This window comes from Hypomesus transpacificus, chromosome 15, assembly GCF_021917145.1.
Source record: "Hypomesus transpacificus isolate Combined female chromosome 15, fHypTra1, whole genome shotgun sequence".
NCBI classification, from domain to species: domain Eukaryota; kingdom Metazoa; phylum Chordata; class Actinopteri; order Osmeriformes; family Osmeridae; genus Hypomesus; species Hypomesus transpacificus.
The window spans coordinates 5,243,836-5,261,129 of record NC_061074.1 but is presented as its reverse complement, the minus strand read 5'-3'; the positions used below and the strand labels follow the sequence as shown (position 1 = coordinate 5,261,129).

Sequence of the window (17,294 nt, the reverse complement as noted above, 5' to 3'; positions counted from 1 at the left end):
GCTATTTATTGTTGTGTGTGTGTGCCTTAGTCTCTTAAAAATGTGAAAGTAGAACTGAAGAAGAAGAAAAGAACATCTCTGCCGTTTATTCCTCTTATGAGAAGATTATGAATATTTTGACCAAACAGTTGTTTCTTTTGCCAGGTTCCCCGCAAACAGTATAAGTTATTAGTATTTAGTTTGGGGTCATATCAATCCAACTGCAATAAATGTATATGCCTCTACATGACTACCATCCCTAATAAGGTGACTTGTTGAGCCATCTAACAGACTGAGCCCTCTGAGTGGTGCTGGTATGAAGACACACTCTCCCACTGTCTGAGGCTGTAAAAGCTGCTGCTGGCCCTGGCTAGTTTGATGGTGTTTCCATGCCGAGCTGGTTAAACTGGTGCAGCAGCGTGCTGGGGAGTCAGGGGCCTCAGACCTGAGGCCTGTAAAACCACATGGAGATCAGAGAGAGAGAGAGGGGGAGGGAGGGAGGGAGGGAGGGAGGGAGAGGGAGACTGGGCCAGTGACCATGCTCAAGGTCTTAGTGGAAACATCAACCCATACCAAACCTCCTGAATCACCCACACAACCTACTCCCTTAATTCCAGACCTCCACCTGACACCCATCCACACACACACACACACACTAGACACTCCAGCACTGTCGTCGTCATTTACAGCCCACACAGAACAACTCACAATGTCTGATTGTTTTTGGAGGGGGGGGAGAGAGACTGTGTGTGTGTGTGAGCGTGTTCAGCTTCATGCTCCTGGGATTTGGGTCTAACATTTGTTTTGCAGGCTAGTTTGTGACAGTGTCTTTCCCAGTAGTGTAAATGAATACCAACCCTATCAACACACACACACACACTCAACTTTACAAAACAGCTTGTCCCCCACACACCTCTTCTGAATCCAGCGGCACCGCGGGGAGGGCACTGTGAAATCGGATCCGTGGAGGCGAACATTTGAGAGGATTCATTAGCTAACAGAACACTTTCAGAAATAAAGGCAAACATTTAAAGGGAAGGAGATTACAGGAGGGGCGACTGTCTGTTTGCAGAGAAAAGGATTAAAGCTTTTTATCATCGGTCGCTGCTCGCCTCTGCAGTCCCAGCTCTTTATCTGGAGATTGTGGTTCGCCACAAATTAGTTTCGGGAGCTTTTAAACATGGAAACAAAAGGGGTTTGCCTAATCTACTGTGAGAACGTGTTTGTTCAGATATCGGAAAAAAACAAAAAAAACGCACACAAAGACACCCACATTACAGCATGCACACATACACACAGTACACATGCACAGAATGTGCACTACACACGTAAAACACACAGTACACAATAAGTGTAAAGTGATGTGAGGGTTAGGATGACTGATTTAGATTGCGCCTCTTGGACTGTCATTCTCGACAGCAAAGAGGGCGGGGCCAGTCGACTTTGTGGTGGCGAGGTAAGGAAAGCAGAGCAGTGCAAACACACACAAGCGTTCCACGCACAGATGATGGATTTAAGTGTAGCTCGCCACTTAAAATCTACCGAGATAATCTAGTACTGACCGCCTCTCACTTTCAGCCACGCTCCATCAGTTTGGCTGGCACCCACAGGCCTTGCTTGGCCAGTAAGGCGGCGTGACTTGAAAGGGCAGACAGGTTTTGCCTTGTTAGTGGGCTCCACCAACATCTTAATATTCAACTAATGGCAGCCTCTCGGCGAGGTCGCACCACCACACACACACACACACACACACACAGATACACACACCTGGTACACACACATGCATACACAGTCTCACACCACACACAGACACACACACACACACACAGATACACACACCACGTACACACACATGCATACACAGTCTCACACCACACACACACACACACAGATACACACACACACGCATACACAGTCACACATTACACACACGTACACACATATATATGTATATACACACACACACACACAAAATCTATTAATATGAGCTCAGCTCACTGGTGGTCTGGCTGTGATGCAGTTAGAAAAACACACTCCTCGGTTTCACCCCACTGTAGATCAAATGAACCGTAAGCACCTTTTTCCCTCCCTCCCTCCTTCACCCCTACCTCCCTCCTTCACCCCCAACCTCCCTCGTTCATTCTCTCTCTCCCTACAAACGCTCCCAGAGTGAATTGTGGATGTGGTTTCGGGAGTTAAGAGTGCTTGAGCAAGCCCCAGTCCAAGCCAGAGCGGTCGCAGTCTAGCGCTGCTGTGCCATGCTAAAGGCTCCATGCCAGCTGTGCCCTGCTCGTGCCAGCTGTGCCCTGCTCGTGCCAGCTGTGCCCGCTTGTGCCAGGCCCTTGGTGCCAAGTGCAAATAAAGCTTCTCCACTGCATGATGGCTGTGAAGAGGTAGTGGTGAGTGTCAAGACAAGGGGAACGTGCCCACACAGTACCCGGCCTCTACACCCACCATCGACCATCATGGAATCTGTAGCGGTCATCACGACAGTCAAGAACAGACCAAAAGAGAGAGAAAAAACAAAAAAACAACAACAAAAAAACACTTTTGACCATGCACCCTTGCTTCCTCTATCCCTCATCCCGCCTCCTTTTCTCTATCCCTCCATCCCATCTTCTTTTCCACCTCATTTAAGATGAGTTTGTAGAAGCATTCTGATCAACAACAAACAATCCCCTTTCTAAACAAAGCAGGTGAAGCTTCAGGAGTTTCGTCATAAAAGACAAACAGCATATCGACCATTTGGTGAACTGTGTGTGCATAACATGTGTGTTCCAGCCCGTGGGGTCCCTTCCCTCTCTCTTCTGGTTAACTGGACTTTGGGGTGGTGAGGCAAAAACAGGGGGAGAGAGGGAGAGGGAGAGGGGGAGAGAGAGATGTGGCCTCGAGACCCAGTGAACTTAGCCTGGTGTGGGACGAGTGGGCAGCTTTGATGTGTGGCCGGAGCCCACTTTACTGCAGCCGTGTGAGGGCTTTCCGCCCGCTGTCATAAACACCTCGATAAGCGCAGCACGGACGCAGTCAACAGAGACAGCCATACACACACACACTCGTATACACACACACACACTCGTATACACACACAGTACGCACACTCACTCCAGAATCGGCAACACACAAACAAGCACTCCCAACAGCTAATCCAACAGATGAAACAGCTAAAGTGATGGATACCCCTCTGTGAGTGAGTTGCTCTCATTTGTTCAGAAGTCTATGCTTGACACCAGAGCTCTCTGATTCCCCAGTGTCCTCCCTTTTAAGGTTTACACATGGTTATCATTTGAGATTTCCCCTTTTTTTTAAGCTTTCTGGAGCCAAGTGTTGTTAATTGGAAAGGGGACTTGTTTTGCTGCTGCCCTCTGTGTTGCCAAGTGGGAGACCTCATCGCCCGCTTCAATTCTCTACCCCCCTCCCTCTCTCTCTTTCTTTCACGCATGCACACTATTTCTCTATCTCTCTCTTTCTCTGTCACACACACACACACTATTTCTCTGAAAAAATGCAGACCTGGCAACTATGGAAATGAAACATCCTCTCACTATTAATGGGACTGAACAGATGTTTTGTGTTTGCACGGTTAGGGACGTGACAGAAAGGCTGTAGCAAAACAAAACAAGAAAGAAGTCCTATAGTGGTCCAGAAAGAGAGAGAAGGAGACTTGGGATTCATGGAAATGATATATCACTGGCCTCACGTCCATGTGGACGCATGTCTCGCACACATGGCAAATTAGAGGTTCTCACTTAGCTTCGGCCTAGTGTGTTTGTGTGCGTGCCAACCCCTTTTCATACGAAAACGTTGTAAATAACACTTCACCCTCGGGGACAAGGTGTTATAAATAGGATGTGTCAGCCGGTGCGTCTACGGCTTCACGTTTCCCCAAAAGATCTTTTACAGCGGCCATGGCTCGCCCGCCGACCAGCAAGCCTCCTTTTTAATTTGGGCTTCCCGCGGGCTAACCGACTGACGCCTCTCGATGAGGGCCTCTGTATTTCAACAAGGCCACAAAAGCCCCAGCCTGGGGCACTCGTAGCTCATAGCGCTCGGCCCAGAATTGCTTTTTTGGAGCAAAGAGCATACCATCAGCAGAAGCCTTATCTGTCAAAGACTCCAGCCAGTCACATGTTGGCGCAGTGGGCGGGATGGACCGATGACCAGAGAGGGAGGAAGAAAGAAAGAAGGGTGGGTGGGAGAGAGGGAGAGAGGGAGAGAGGAAGCTCCCAGATAAACAGACCGCAGCGCCTCAACTCCTAATCACCCCGCTTCCGTTTCCAGCCTCTATAATTAGAAGGGCCCAGTCTTTTCCATGTAGTCCCAGTTGACGCAAATGCTTCTTGTGGCTTGGCACCTCATTTGGGGCGTGGTTTTTTTTCCCCTCCAGTTTATGGGCCAGGGCCTATGCTTGGGTTTTTGGTCGTTCTGATACAGCATGAATAGCTAACCGCCGTCTAATGCTTCGGCCCGCTGCCTTTTTTCTTCTTCTTCCCTTCTCCTTTCATCGTCTTGGTCGCCCGTCCAATATCTGAGTGACTCCCTGTTCTGAGTGCCCTCCCTTCTTCACTCATGCCTCCTTCCTCCACCTTTAGGCCATCTCCACACCTGAAATACAACGACTGGTGAAGATTTTTGGATACACCTAGACATGTTTGAGTGGATTGTGTTGAGATCGTTTTGTCCCATGTTCTTCTCCCTGGGGGGTGGGGGGGGTTGTTCTATCCTGCACGCACGTGCTGTTGAGGTCCTCTAATCTCATGCCATTCCAACCCTCCTCCGCATTCAAGATGCCACCCAATAACGTCTTCCCACTAATTAAAACCTGCTGCAATCTAAAAGATACAACGGAAAAAAAGATGAAAATTACTAATTACTCTCCTGTCGAGTGAGTCTGTGGGCCGAGGCTTGGAGTGCTGTGCTGCTGGCGGAGTATAAAGGTTTCAGCTTTTGGAGACTGTTTTTAGGGCTCTGTCGAACTCTGCAGTGCATAGACAGCCCGTTTAGATTTTGGGTTTGTTCTGGTGTGGTTTGTTGAGTGTGTTGTTTACAGTAAAGGCCTATACTTTCTGGAGTTTGACGAACTTCAAATAAAACTGGCCAGAAATGAATGGTCCTGTCAGCGGAGGTTGCACTTGAGCTGCACTGTGGTCGTGTGATGAAACAGGGACACACACACACACACACACACACACCTCCCAGCCCTTCCAAGAAGAGGACGGCATGGGTTATACTTTCAACCGGGGAACAAATTATGATGTTAGGGATAACGTTGCGTTTTACGACTACAACAAACGATAGCTTGCCTATTTTAAAGGGGTGGTTTGTTTGTTTAAAGGCATGGTGGCGCTGATACGTCCAACTATGTTGGATTTGTCTGTTTTTGCATGGTCCAGTGGTTTTATTATTAACTGCATTCCATTGACCCTTTTTCTCAAGTAAAATGGCTTCAGTTGTGGGTGAGGTTTTAAGTTTTATATCCATTAGCCTAAATACTGTAAATGTAGTATTGGTGAATTAAATTGTTTTGTTACCACTGCGTTGACATAGGCGCATATCTGAAATGATCCTTCATATAATTCTAAAGTTAAACCATGCCATTGCAAAAAACATAACTTTTGGGTTATGTTGTGTTGTGTATTTTTTACCATTCATGCCCAGAACAGACACTGTGACAGTGATAGGTCAAGAAAATCTCCTCAAGATAGTATTATTAATTATTAGTATCCTGTGGAAGGATCCTGCATGAATTGGGAGATCCCAGCGTCTGTGGCTGGCGTGTGATAGGTCGACCTACTGAGCCCCAGCCCAGGTGCACAGTGTGTCTCAGCTGACCAGCGCTCCCTCTCTCCCCAGGCATGCTGCTGGTGACGGCCGACACGCTGGGCCACGACTTCCATGTCTTCCAGGTCCTCACGCACCCCTGGGCCTCGTCCCAGAGCGCCGTGCATCACCTGTACACTCTACACCGTGGGGAGACGGAGGCAAAGGTAAAGGCTCGCACACGTTCACCTACACACTCCGGTGCTACAGGCTTTTGAGCACACACACGTAGGAAACGGTATTTTGTTTATTTCTCCCGATGGAACTTAGAGTTTGTTATATTTGAAATCCTGCATGTGGAGTCGGGCCACCCGCGCCTGCATTGCCTGTGTATCATTAGAGCTCTAGACATGCATCTTAAGCGGCTCTTTGATCATGGCTGCAGCCTGTTTTGTTTCTAAACCTTGTCATTGAGACAACCCTGGAGAGCTTCAATAGGGTAATGCTTCACAGAGCAGAGGAGCTCTGTGGCTCATCCCATCCCGAGCTTCTCTGCTCAACAGGAAGACTACTGCGTGCCACTATGTGTGAGGCGGAGGAGCTTGGCTCCTCTGAGGGCGTGGATTGGACTGCACGCACACACACACACGCACACACACAAACAATCAAACACAATGTGCCATGGGTGTGTGATCCTCTACTGTGTGTGTGTTTATACCACTGGGTGTAAGTACAGTTGATGTTAGGGAGACGAGAACACAAACAGGATGGGGTGTGACCTGGGTTTACACTCTCTAATTGATCTGAAGGATGATTTAGCAGCCACGGACAGCCTCGTTACATTCTCACTCAGCTGCAAAGCTCAATTCCTCACAGCTGTCCAATGGCAGCCTCCCCCCCCCCCCCCCCCCCCCCCTCCCCCCAAATCGATTCATAGGGGTCCAAAGAAAACACTTTTTAAAGAGCAGAGACAATTTGTAAGAGAAATAGGGCATGGCGAGTTTCAAACAACATTCACTCTCTCATTCAGTTAAATGGCCTGTGTGTTTTCCTCGCACAGTAGTTGCACAGGCAGTTTCTCTCTCTCTCTCTCTCTCTCTCTCTCTCTCTCTCTCTCTCTCTCTCTCTCTCTTTCCCTGTTTCTCTCTCTCTCTCTCTCTCTCTCTTGCTCTCTCTCTCTCTCTCTCGCTCTCTCTCTCTCTCTTTCCCTGTTTCTCTCTCTCTCGCTCTCTCTCTTGCTCTCTCTCTCTCTCTCTCTCTCTCTCTCTCTCTCTCTCTCTCTCTCTCTCTCTCTCTCTCTCGCTCTCTCTCTCATTCTCTCTCACTTTCTGTCTGTGTCCCACCCTCCCTCCCTCTCCTGAAAACATCCACTCTACAGACTCATACACCCGCTTCTCTCCCTCTCTCAGCTTCTATCTCTAATACAGACCTGATCTTAATAGTGTTACAAGGAGGGATGGCCCCCTCTCTCCCTCTCTCTCTCTCTCTCTCTCTCTTTCTCTTTCTCTCTCTCTCTCTCTCTCTCTCTCTCTCTCTCTCTCTCTCTCTCTTACACACACTCTGTCTTCTTCGCTTTTTAGTTTCATTAAATTAATTACATTTTGAGGTAAACTCAAGCCTACTTTTGAGCAACGTCCACCATTCAGGTTCTCTCTGAAGTTGTGGACCAATGTATCTGTTATCACAGGAGGCATCTCACTTACATGCTTACACACACATACACACGGGCACCCTTTTTTCTCTTTGTCCGACATACACACACCCAATGCATGGAGCAAGAGGAGATTTGTTGCACCCTAGACGAGACTCTTCCTGTCTTCCTCCCCTGAGGAGACAAACTCACAAACTGGACAAGCAAAAGCATGGCTGAGCTGTATCTCTTAATCTGTCCTACAATGCCTTACAACTCACTTCCATAGCAAAAAGTTCCTATACGCTAAAGGCTGTTTGACAGGGGTTGGTCTGTGTAGTATGGATTTACTGCTCACGAAAGAGGCACAGGCTTGTGGGCTCATCATGTTCCCCTTTTTTAATCATTATTCTTTTACACATGGTGGTCCTGGTCCTTGTCAGGTCCTGGTCCTGGTCCTTGTCAGGTCCTGGTCCTAGTCAGGTCCTGGTCTTTGTCAGGTCCTAGTCCTTGTCAGTTCCTGGTCCTGGTCCTTGTCAGTTCCTGGTCCTGGTCTTTGTCAGGTCCTGGTCTTTGTCAGTTCCTGGTCCTGGTCTTTGTCAGGTCCTGGTCTTTGTCAGTTCCTGGTCCTGGTCTTTGTCAGGTCCTGGTCTTTGTCAGGTCCTGGTCCTGGTCTTTGTCAGGTCCTGGTCTTTGTCAGGTCCTGGTCTTTGTCAGGTCCTGGTCTTTGTCAGGTCCTGATCCTGGTCTTGGTTCTGTCACCGGCACTGTAGATGCAGGAAAGTAGGAGCTTGAGTTGAGGGTAAAAGCCAGTAGTTATAGATGAAGAGAGGCAGGAAAGGAGAGAGAGAGGGGAAAGATGTGAAGTCAAATTCCAACAGAGAGCGCCCGTCCAAAAGAACGTATCCCCCGCCGTGTCACAGCAGGGAAAGCCAAACTCCCCACTTAGTGCTGGAGCATGCGGCCTGCATCCTCTAGTCTCACATGACACGCCAGGGGGAACAGCTGCCGGGGCCTTAAAAGCACTGGAGCCACGGGAGAGTTCAGCTTTCCTCTCCGGTCACTTGAAGTGTGGGTATTAAAAAACCAAAACTGCTCTCTCCTGCCAGGCCAGACATATGCATTACCACTGAGACTAAGACAGGTAACTTTCTTAGAGAGCAGTTAAGGTGCTCTATTAAGTTATTAATGGCTGGACATGTGTTGTGTGTGCACGTGTTTGTATCTGTATGCTACAACATACAGTATCATATAAATAGGAAATGCAATTTACACATATCGTATATGTAGTATATACATATGGTCCAAAAATATGAATCTGTTTAGCAATTTGAGTGAAAAGTTGAAAAATGCTGGGTATTTTCTTGGAACTTTAATGACAGTGTGTACTCAAACTGGCATGGACTCCACCAGTGTGTCAAATCATGCTGGGCTCATCAGGTTTTGCACCATTTAGCAAGGAGCTTTTTCTTTACGTCACAGAGTGCTTGACTTTCTCTGTCTTCAATTCCCTCTTTCAGTGTTCAGTGTGATCTCAGACATTTGGACCCTATTACATACAGAATATATATTATGCAATATGTATATTATACAGTCTATCTGCTGTTTAGTTGAACCCAGCAGTCTGTCCCACAGTATAATGAAGTGATGAAAGTGTTTTGGATGGGCAGCTTGGGAGGTTGTATTTGCTGTAGAAGAACTAATATTTACCTGTGGAAGCCAGAGACCCTTGTAAACCCTGTAGTGTCATGTTTGGAGGGCCAGTCCTCTGCTTTGCCCATGAGCGTCATGTGTCCCTCCACACATGCAACATGCTCGTGGGGACCAAGTGCTTTAAAGTCATTGATTGAGAGACAGTCATACAGTATCAATGTGGGCCTGTGTGAGCTCCTCTCCTCCGTTTGGACCTTTGAGGTGAGAGGCCATCTGACAGCCAGTGATGGAACCAGGGTGCAAATTATGGGGGGGGGGGGGGTCTGACCCCCCCTAATTAGGACCTGGACCCCCCCCAAAAGAGGTCAAAACAACAGGTTGGGGGGGTCGATACACGCCCTGGAGAAGAAGTTGACCCCCCTGATTGTCATTGTATAATTCGCACTCTGCATGTAACCAATGGTAGAGGCCCGAGCACACATGACCAGTCTGCACTTTGTGCTCCACCCCTGGCGCCCCACGCAGGCTGGCACCACACGGAAGGCATTGCGGTATGGGTGAGAAGTGGTTAGTCAACAAAAACGCCCCCCAGGCTTCTGGGATATCGACTACACACACGCACACACACACGCACACACACACACGCACAGCCTTCAAATCAGCCTTTCAGATCAACCACCTACCCTTGGTAGTTAATAAGTCACCCCCCCTAACAGAAGACCTGCTGCCCGCCCAACCTCTCAGGCTTTGATCCTGGGAGGGTGTGTGTGTCTCTGTGTGTATGTGTGTGTGAGGGGGGGGGGTGTACACACAGCACAACCATCAGAGTACAGACGCACAGAGGCCCCCGGGGTTATCACCTTTACAGCAGAACAAACACACTGGAGAGTGATAAAGTTCGCTGGCTAGGTGGGCCGGCACAGCCCCTTATCTCCCCTCAGCTCTCCGGCTCGCTCCGACTCACTGAACATCGCTTGCTACCGATGACCCGTGGCCGGCCGGGGTAAACAGAGCTCTGATGTGGTTTTCCTCGTACTGTAGAGGACGCGGTGCCGTTAGGAACCAGAGTGTGAACCGGAGTTTGATGACAGTAAAGGTCATGGTGTTTCTGCCTGTCTCTTTTTTTCCCCTTTCTTTTTTTCCTTTTCTTCTTTTCTTCAGTGGATAGGTGTCTCCTTACGCTCACTATTTTAGTCTCTTTCCTCATCTCTCACTCTCTCCACTATTCATCTCGTTTGAGTTATCTGTTCATCACTTGCTGTCATTCTTTCCGTCTTCCACTCATCCTTCTAGAGCATTCCTGCCATTCCAGTTGGAGTTCTTGCTCGGTGAACGGACGCCGTAATCAGCCTAATCAGTGTTCCTGATAAAGACGAGAGACACTTTGAACACCTGAAGCATGATGTGTCTGACATCACCTCCACCTTGTCTGCTGTCTGACCTGGAGACGCAAGGGAGCGGTCATCTGGGTTGCTGTCTGGTGTGTGCGTGTGCGTGACACCTTTGTGTGTACCTGTTTTGTGTTAGTGATTGCTTCTGAGACCTGTGTGTTGTCTGTTTGCAATTACGTGGCAAACTGTCCCAATAAACCAGTAAAGGCAGTCTGCTGCCTTTAAGATATCTAATCTCTAAAAACCATCAACTCCACAACAATAGACACACACACACCTTTATAGGTGCCGTGATGCCCACATTGTTAGTCAGACCACTCAAACCAAAATGCCTCTGGTTTGTGTATCTGACTTCTCAGACTTTCAGTATCTCTCCATCCATCCATCCCTCCATCCATCCATCCCTCCATCTATCCATCCTGCTCCAAATAGGCTTTAAACCACCTTTAAACAGAGGTCAGGTAAAGTTACCCGCCCACTGGAATGCGAAAGGATCGCCCATTAAATGTTATTGTACTGCACAATTATGGCCCATCCCAACCTCACTGGAGATAAAGGAGGCCATCAGGTACACATAGCTGACTGACTAAAGAGGAGGCAGACATCTCATAATATGCACCCCCATCAAACAGGGCTATTAAGATGATAGTGACTCCATTCATTCTCTATGCAGACCTCTTCTCCTCACTCAACCACTCTTTGAATTGCGCTGCACTCTCTTTCCCTGTTTCTCTCTCTCTCTCTCTCTCTCTCTCTCTCTCTCTCTCTGTCTCTCTCTCTCTCTCTTTCTCTCTCTCTCTCTCTCTCTCTCTGTCTCTGTCTCTGTCTCTGTCTCTGTCTCTGTCTCTGTCTCTGTCTCTGTCTCTGTCTCTGTCTCTGTCTCTGTCTCTGTCTCTGTCTCTGTCTCTGTCTCTGTCTCTGTCTCTGTCTCTCTCTCTCTCTCTCTCTCTCTCTCTCTCTCTCTCTCTCTCTCTCTCTCTCTCTCTCTCTCTGTCTCTCAGCCTGGGTTTCTTTGCTGGTATCAACTGCGTGTCTGAGATGCTCAGGGTGATGTTATCTCCTGAAGTGGGGCCAGAGCTGCAGACGCACCGCGAGGCCGTCTCAGTCTGAAATGGGAGGGGAATTTGAACCTCTCGCTTCAAGATGTGGTGTCTGGGATTGTTCGACTCAGACACTCCCCCCGAAACCTATTTCCTTAATTTCGATCGTCAATTCTGAGTTACGGTTACATTGGGCTCGAGTTAAGCTTTTAAGTTAGGGAATTCAAATGAGTTCCACAACCCATCATAACTGTACCTATGCAGTAACACGGTTTCCAAGCATTTTGACACCACTTGTGAGTCAAGAAACCATCATGTTAGTTGTTCATTGACAAAAAACAGTCCATAATAACCCATGCTTTATGTTATAACTGACCCCTCTCCCTGCAGTTCAACCTGTGAGGGCAGCTGTCACAGTGGCTCCTTCTGTCCTCCCCCTACTCCTAACCGCCTCCAACCCTCCCCCTAACACACATACACACGCACGCACACACACACACACACACCATCCATTTGACAACTTAACTAGTATATTTCAGATGACTTCATTGAATCCTACAAACATACTACAAATACAAGAACACACTCTTGAATACCTTACTTTATCCTCTAGACCCGCTCAGACAATCACACCTTTTTTTTAACATTAATAGGACCAAGTTGCCCTGGAGGTTCCAGGACCCCTCAGGGGGTTTTCCAGGCACCCTGTTGCCCTCCAAGTGTGCCCAACCACGGATGACTCAGTGGGAAATCCCTGTGTTGCTTCTTTTTTGCATCTTCCAGGGATCTTGTAAGTGGCATGTGTGTGGTCGTCTCTAGCTGACCTTGATACTTTTCACCTCCCATGTGGTACTACCTGACCTTACATGACATATGAGGTTCTGGTGCCACCTTGGTTGTGTTTGGGGTTGTTGAACTCCAAGGCCTCCTAATCCCAGACAAAACAAATAGACCAACACCACAAAAGTGTGTCGCTGTGTACCTTTTTCCGCTACTGAGATTAACAATCCCAGTTCCAGGAATGAGTCAGGCCTTCTTCAGCCTGTCAACAGCAGCGCTCCTAGCTGCTCACATTCAAGCTTGGTTGCCCGTTTGAGGCTAAATGTGTAAATGTGAAGTTAAATGTTTTCTTGATTTTTGGGGTTCCTCCTCTCCCTCCCAGGTCCAGGACATGTGCTTCAGCCAGGACAGCCGTTGGGTAGTGATCAGCACGCTACGCGGCACCTCTCACGTCTTCCCCATCAACCCCTACGGCGGGGGGCCCTGCGCCCGCACACACATGTCGCCGCGGGTGGTCAACCGCATGTCGCGCTTCCAGAAGAGCGCCGGCCTGGAGGAGATGGAGCAGGAGCTGAGCAGCAAGCAGGCGGGGGCGGGAGGAGGACTAGGCGGAGGCGGGGTCGGGGGCCGCTGCAGCCCCATCCCTGGGCTCTCCAGCAGCCCCTCGGGGTCCCCGCTACATGGTGAGAACCACACACACACACACACACACACTGCAGAAACATTTGTAATATTCACTCCCACCCCCCTCTTTTACCATCTCCATCTCCCCCTTCACCCGTAAGGCCTAGCAGCCACAGCTTCAGTTCCCTTACAGGGTGACAAAGTTCAGTCACCCAAGTAGACCTTGTGCCTGGGGACAGCGGCCTGGCTGTCACAGCCTTGGCCCATGTTTGTCAAACACCACCCTTGGCTGCCAAAGAGATGTGTGTCCTAGTCACCTGGCCTGGCTGGTACCACACACACACACACACACACATCCCCATGCATCAGCACGATGACCCCCATTCACACAAACACATCCACCTACGCCTTAGCAAACTCACTCAGTGTTAAGTGTGTACATGGACTCTCAAATGGAGTGTGTATGTGTGTGTTCATGTGTGTTTTTGCGACGTGTGTCTCTGTTTGTGTACTGTGTGTGTGTGTGTTGAGTCTATGACTTCAGATAAGAGTTCAGACGGCTACCAGTGTCAGGGGTGAGTCTGCTCATGTACCGTAACCTCTGAGTTAGTCTAAGAGAACCCCCCCACCCCTCACTGTCATGTCCCCCCACACTCATCCATCTCCCCTGTCCCCTGCTCTCTGGCTCTGCTGCCACGGCGCCTTCTCTTCCTCCCCTTCCTGCCCTTCAGTGTCTCACCAGGCCGAGACCCCTTCCCCTGGCCCTTCTCACCCTCACCCTCGGTTTGTGTGGCCTTTCCCCCCTCCTCCCTGCTCACTGTTTATTAATGACTACTGTTCGGTCCCCGAGCACTGGATCAGCCATGCAGTCAGACCCAGAGGCTGACATCAGGCCCCGGGAATGCTCTGTGCTGCTTCCTGGAAGGGGAGAAGGAGCCGAGGAGGGAAAGGGAGAAAGAGAGAAATATGGCAACAAAATGACAGGGAGCTCGAGAAAGTGGTGGAGAGAGAGAGACAGAGAGAGAGACAGAGAGAGAGACAGAGAGAGAGACAGAGAGAGAGACAGAGAGAGAGAGAGAGAGAGAGAGAGAGAGAGAGAGAGAGAGAGAGAGAGAGAGGGGCTCTGGTAGCATTAGCGATGAAAGTCCCGGTCAGAAGGGGCTAGCTCGTAAATCACACTTTCTTTTCAAAGGAGGGCTTTAGGGCCACCTGTCAACAATTAGTCTGTGTGTGTGTGTGTTTATGAATGTGTGTATGTGTGTGCAAATGCAGGGTAGGCCACAGGGAAACTGACAGTGAAATTATTACAGTTAAAAAAATAAAAGTGAGGATTTTAGGGTGAGTTGAATTGGTTTTAATACTTGAACATTTCTGGAATATCAATTGGCTTTGGTTTTCTGGTCTTTGATAGTTTAAACCAATAATTGGGGGGTCTACCTTAGGGAATTAGGAAGTAGGCATTTTAATTATGGTGCTGCAGTCATGGGATGGGGAAACTCATTGTGTTTTCTTTCCGCTAAAGGGGTGTTAAACCTGCTGTTTTACTCTTCTTATCCTTGTTCAAAAGTCAATCTTTAGTTTTAATTCAGACAGTTTGGTCTAAATTAACAAAACGAGCTAAAACTTCCCAGACTGAATAAGTCAGTTGGCTCATTATTGGCTGTAGCATCTTTCACACACTCAATATGATTGATTGTTCTCTCTAAAACACAGCCACCTTTTAGTCTTGTACTGTCAGAAGTCCAGACCTACTGAGCTCCCGCAGTGTTGAATTGAATTGGTTTGTTACTTATTCAGGAATCTCATTTCTGTACGACAGTGTTCAACATCTACCCTATGTAAATAAATTGTTGACAGGTTTGGTGCCCTGAGAACTGAGGTCATTTTTGGTGTTAATGTGAGCCATGTGTATTACTGCAAACAATACCTATAGTCAATCAAACAGGAGGGGGAAGGTGGTGGTTGAGGTTTCTGTGCTACAGCGCTTAACAAATGGCTACAGCTTGACACAACATGTCAGATTAGTGACTTGATTTGGGAATAAGTTGGCACAACAGCATCCTGTTGTCTTCCTTTCACAACACAGTTTCTATAATTGTAGACCTCCCTCAACGAACGATGAAAACAGATCATTTATCCCGTTTTTGTGTACTGAACTCAGATGATCACAATTTGCTTTGTGTTTGCTTTCCGCCTGTTTTTGCTAGGAGGGCGTGAATGTTGGCCCGTGAGCGAAGGCCTGTTCTCCTGATGGATTGGGGTGAGGCGTCTCAGGCACTGCGACGTAGCCACAACAGCTGCCCTGTGATTGTCGCCTAGGACAACACGTTGATTTTAGGGAAGGAACTCGGAAAAGTACACATCCTTCAAAAGCTGCCAGTCAGGAGGGTTAAAAATAGAAGCTACAATTGGGACTCTTTTCTCACTCTGTTTAAATATGGAATGTTGCTATTTAGGTTACAGAGTTTCTGGATCAGCGCATTATCATTAGAGTTGATGACCCCAAAATGTAATATACAGTATTTCCAAAAGTTCCTCCAGGCATTCATATCTCTTTAAGTACATTGTTCTAAATGGGATGGGTGCCATTCTGAGGTCCACCTGCTGTGCAGGAGATACTGTAGGACCTTGTACGGAACACAAAGGTAGCCTGAGGAGGTGTTGGTAAATCACAGACAGAGTCAAGGATTTCAGATGCAAACAGCTGACTCTCTGTACGGTAAAGGACTTGACTCGACTGGTAGAAACTGAACTGGATTCGACAGGACTGGACTGGGTAGCCATCTGGACTGGTATGGACTGGACTCAACTGGTCTGCTCTCACTGTCTGATGCTATTCTGTCCAAAATGTGTCTAGACTGCTAGACCTACATTCCTGTTGTTGCTCTTTCAGCATACTCCTCTAGTAGGAGGACAGGAGAAAGATGATGGAAGAAAGGATGGGGAAGGAAAAATAAGTGAGGAGAGAAAAAGATCAAAGCATTTTGCTTGTGTGTGTGTGTGTGACCTTGTTTTCTTATGTGTGCGTGTATGAAACAGCTTGTTCTTGTGTCCAAGTGGGGTCATACATTCAACCCAGCAACATCAACACAGCTATTCGTCAGTGAACAGATTTCTCTACTCAGCATACAAAAGCTTTGGTGGTCGGTACAAAGCCATCTGGATTCGGGCGCATGTTCACAGGCCGGGGTTGAGGGGGGGAAAAACAAGGTGTGACAGGAAACTGTTAATTCGCTGTTGATAAAGAGATACTTCCTCTGTACCATTAGAGCCAACAAGACGCTTGTTTGGGTTTTCAACCTCTTTTAATCCCCCCCACACGCCCCTTTCTATCCGTCACCGTCTTGTGGCCGAGGGTTTTACCATGACCTCATAACGTCACGGCAGCGAGCCGTGACACGTGTTTACGACCTGACCTCTCGACCCCTGGGCTTGTCCGAGTCGCTCCTAAAATTAGCGCTTTTTAAAGGCTCACTTATTTTGTGTGCTGTGACGTAAATAGATGTGGAGTTCTGATTGGGTGTCTTTGAACCTAGAGTAAGCATCACTGATCAATCCCCATACAGGTCAATCAGATCAACATAAATTGTATTACAAAAAGGACTAACTAAACTAAATCCATAGGATTTAGTTAGTTCATTGAATAGTTTAGGTTCGAACCTTATCCAAACCTACAGTATATCCCACTACCTATGAAAAACTGTAGTTTTATTTCAGTTGGGTCATTTGTTATCTAGGGGATTAATAGGACTTTTTGCTCTCTGTTGAGGCCATGTGGCATTAGCCTTTGGAAATTCTCCCGTTGGATCCAGTGAGACGTCTGTCCCATCGACTGTGCCAGAGAGAGGCTGGCTGTGGGAGTGTGGGACTTCCAGGAGGGGCCTGGTTGTGCTAAAACAGGGACAGATCTGATGTTGTGGAGCAGTGCCACACGTGCTCGTTGTCTCTCATCTCAGATGGCCTCCATGCGTTCTTGAAACGCATACAGACTCAATAAATACCTGGACACGTACTCTGGTGAGACACACACACACACACACGTGACCCTTAGCCGTGTTCAGATGTTTGACATAAAATCTGGTTAATTGATACACCGATGGTGGCAATATTGTAAATGGATTTTTGGTCTTCTGCCATCTGTGCTGTCGTTTTCTTGTCCCTCTTGGCAGATTTGTTTGTGGTTTACTGGAAAGCAAAAAGCAAAGCCAGCTAGACCCTGAGTGGGATCTTAATGTGATTTATATTAATTGAGAGCAGCTGAATAAATAAAAAGTGTTGCACTCCTCATCATGCTACAGTGTAGATGTTGTTATACTTTTCTTGTTGTATTTAGTTGTTTAACACCGTTTCCTATAGAAAACCTCCACATGCTCAAGATCTCAGTGACAGCCTCAGTGTGGCGCTGTGTTCCCAGTATTTCTCTTGGCTGCAAGCAAGCCT

The 17,294-nt window shown here is 48.0% G+C and overlaps 1 protein-coding gene across 2 annotated transcripts in view; it reads left to right on the top strand.

Annotated features, from left to right (window-relative positions):
* The window catches only part of LOC124478114 (BCAS3 microtubule associated cell migration factor-like), a 62,244-nt gene that overhangs the window by 35,048 nt on the left and 9,902 nt on the right, over positions 1-17,294 (top strand). For both annotated transcript variants that reach the window (XM_047036254.1, XM_047036253.1), the window contains exons 14-15: positions 5,830-5,963; positions 12,613-12,913. In XM_047036254.1, coding sequence (XP_046892210.1) covers positions 5,830-5,963; positions 12,613-12,913 — 435 coding nt within the window. The remainder of the gene's footprint in view (positions 1-5,829; positions 5,964-12,612; positions 12,914-17,294) is intronic.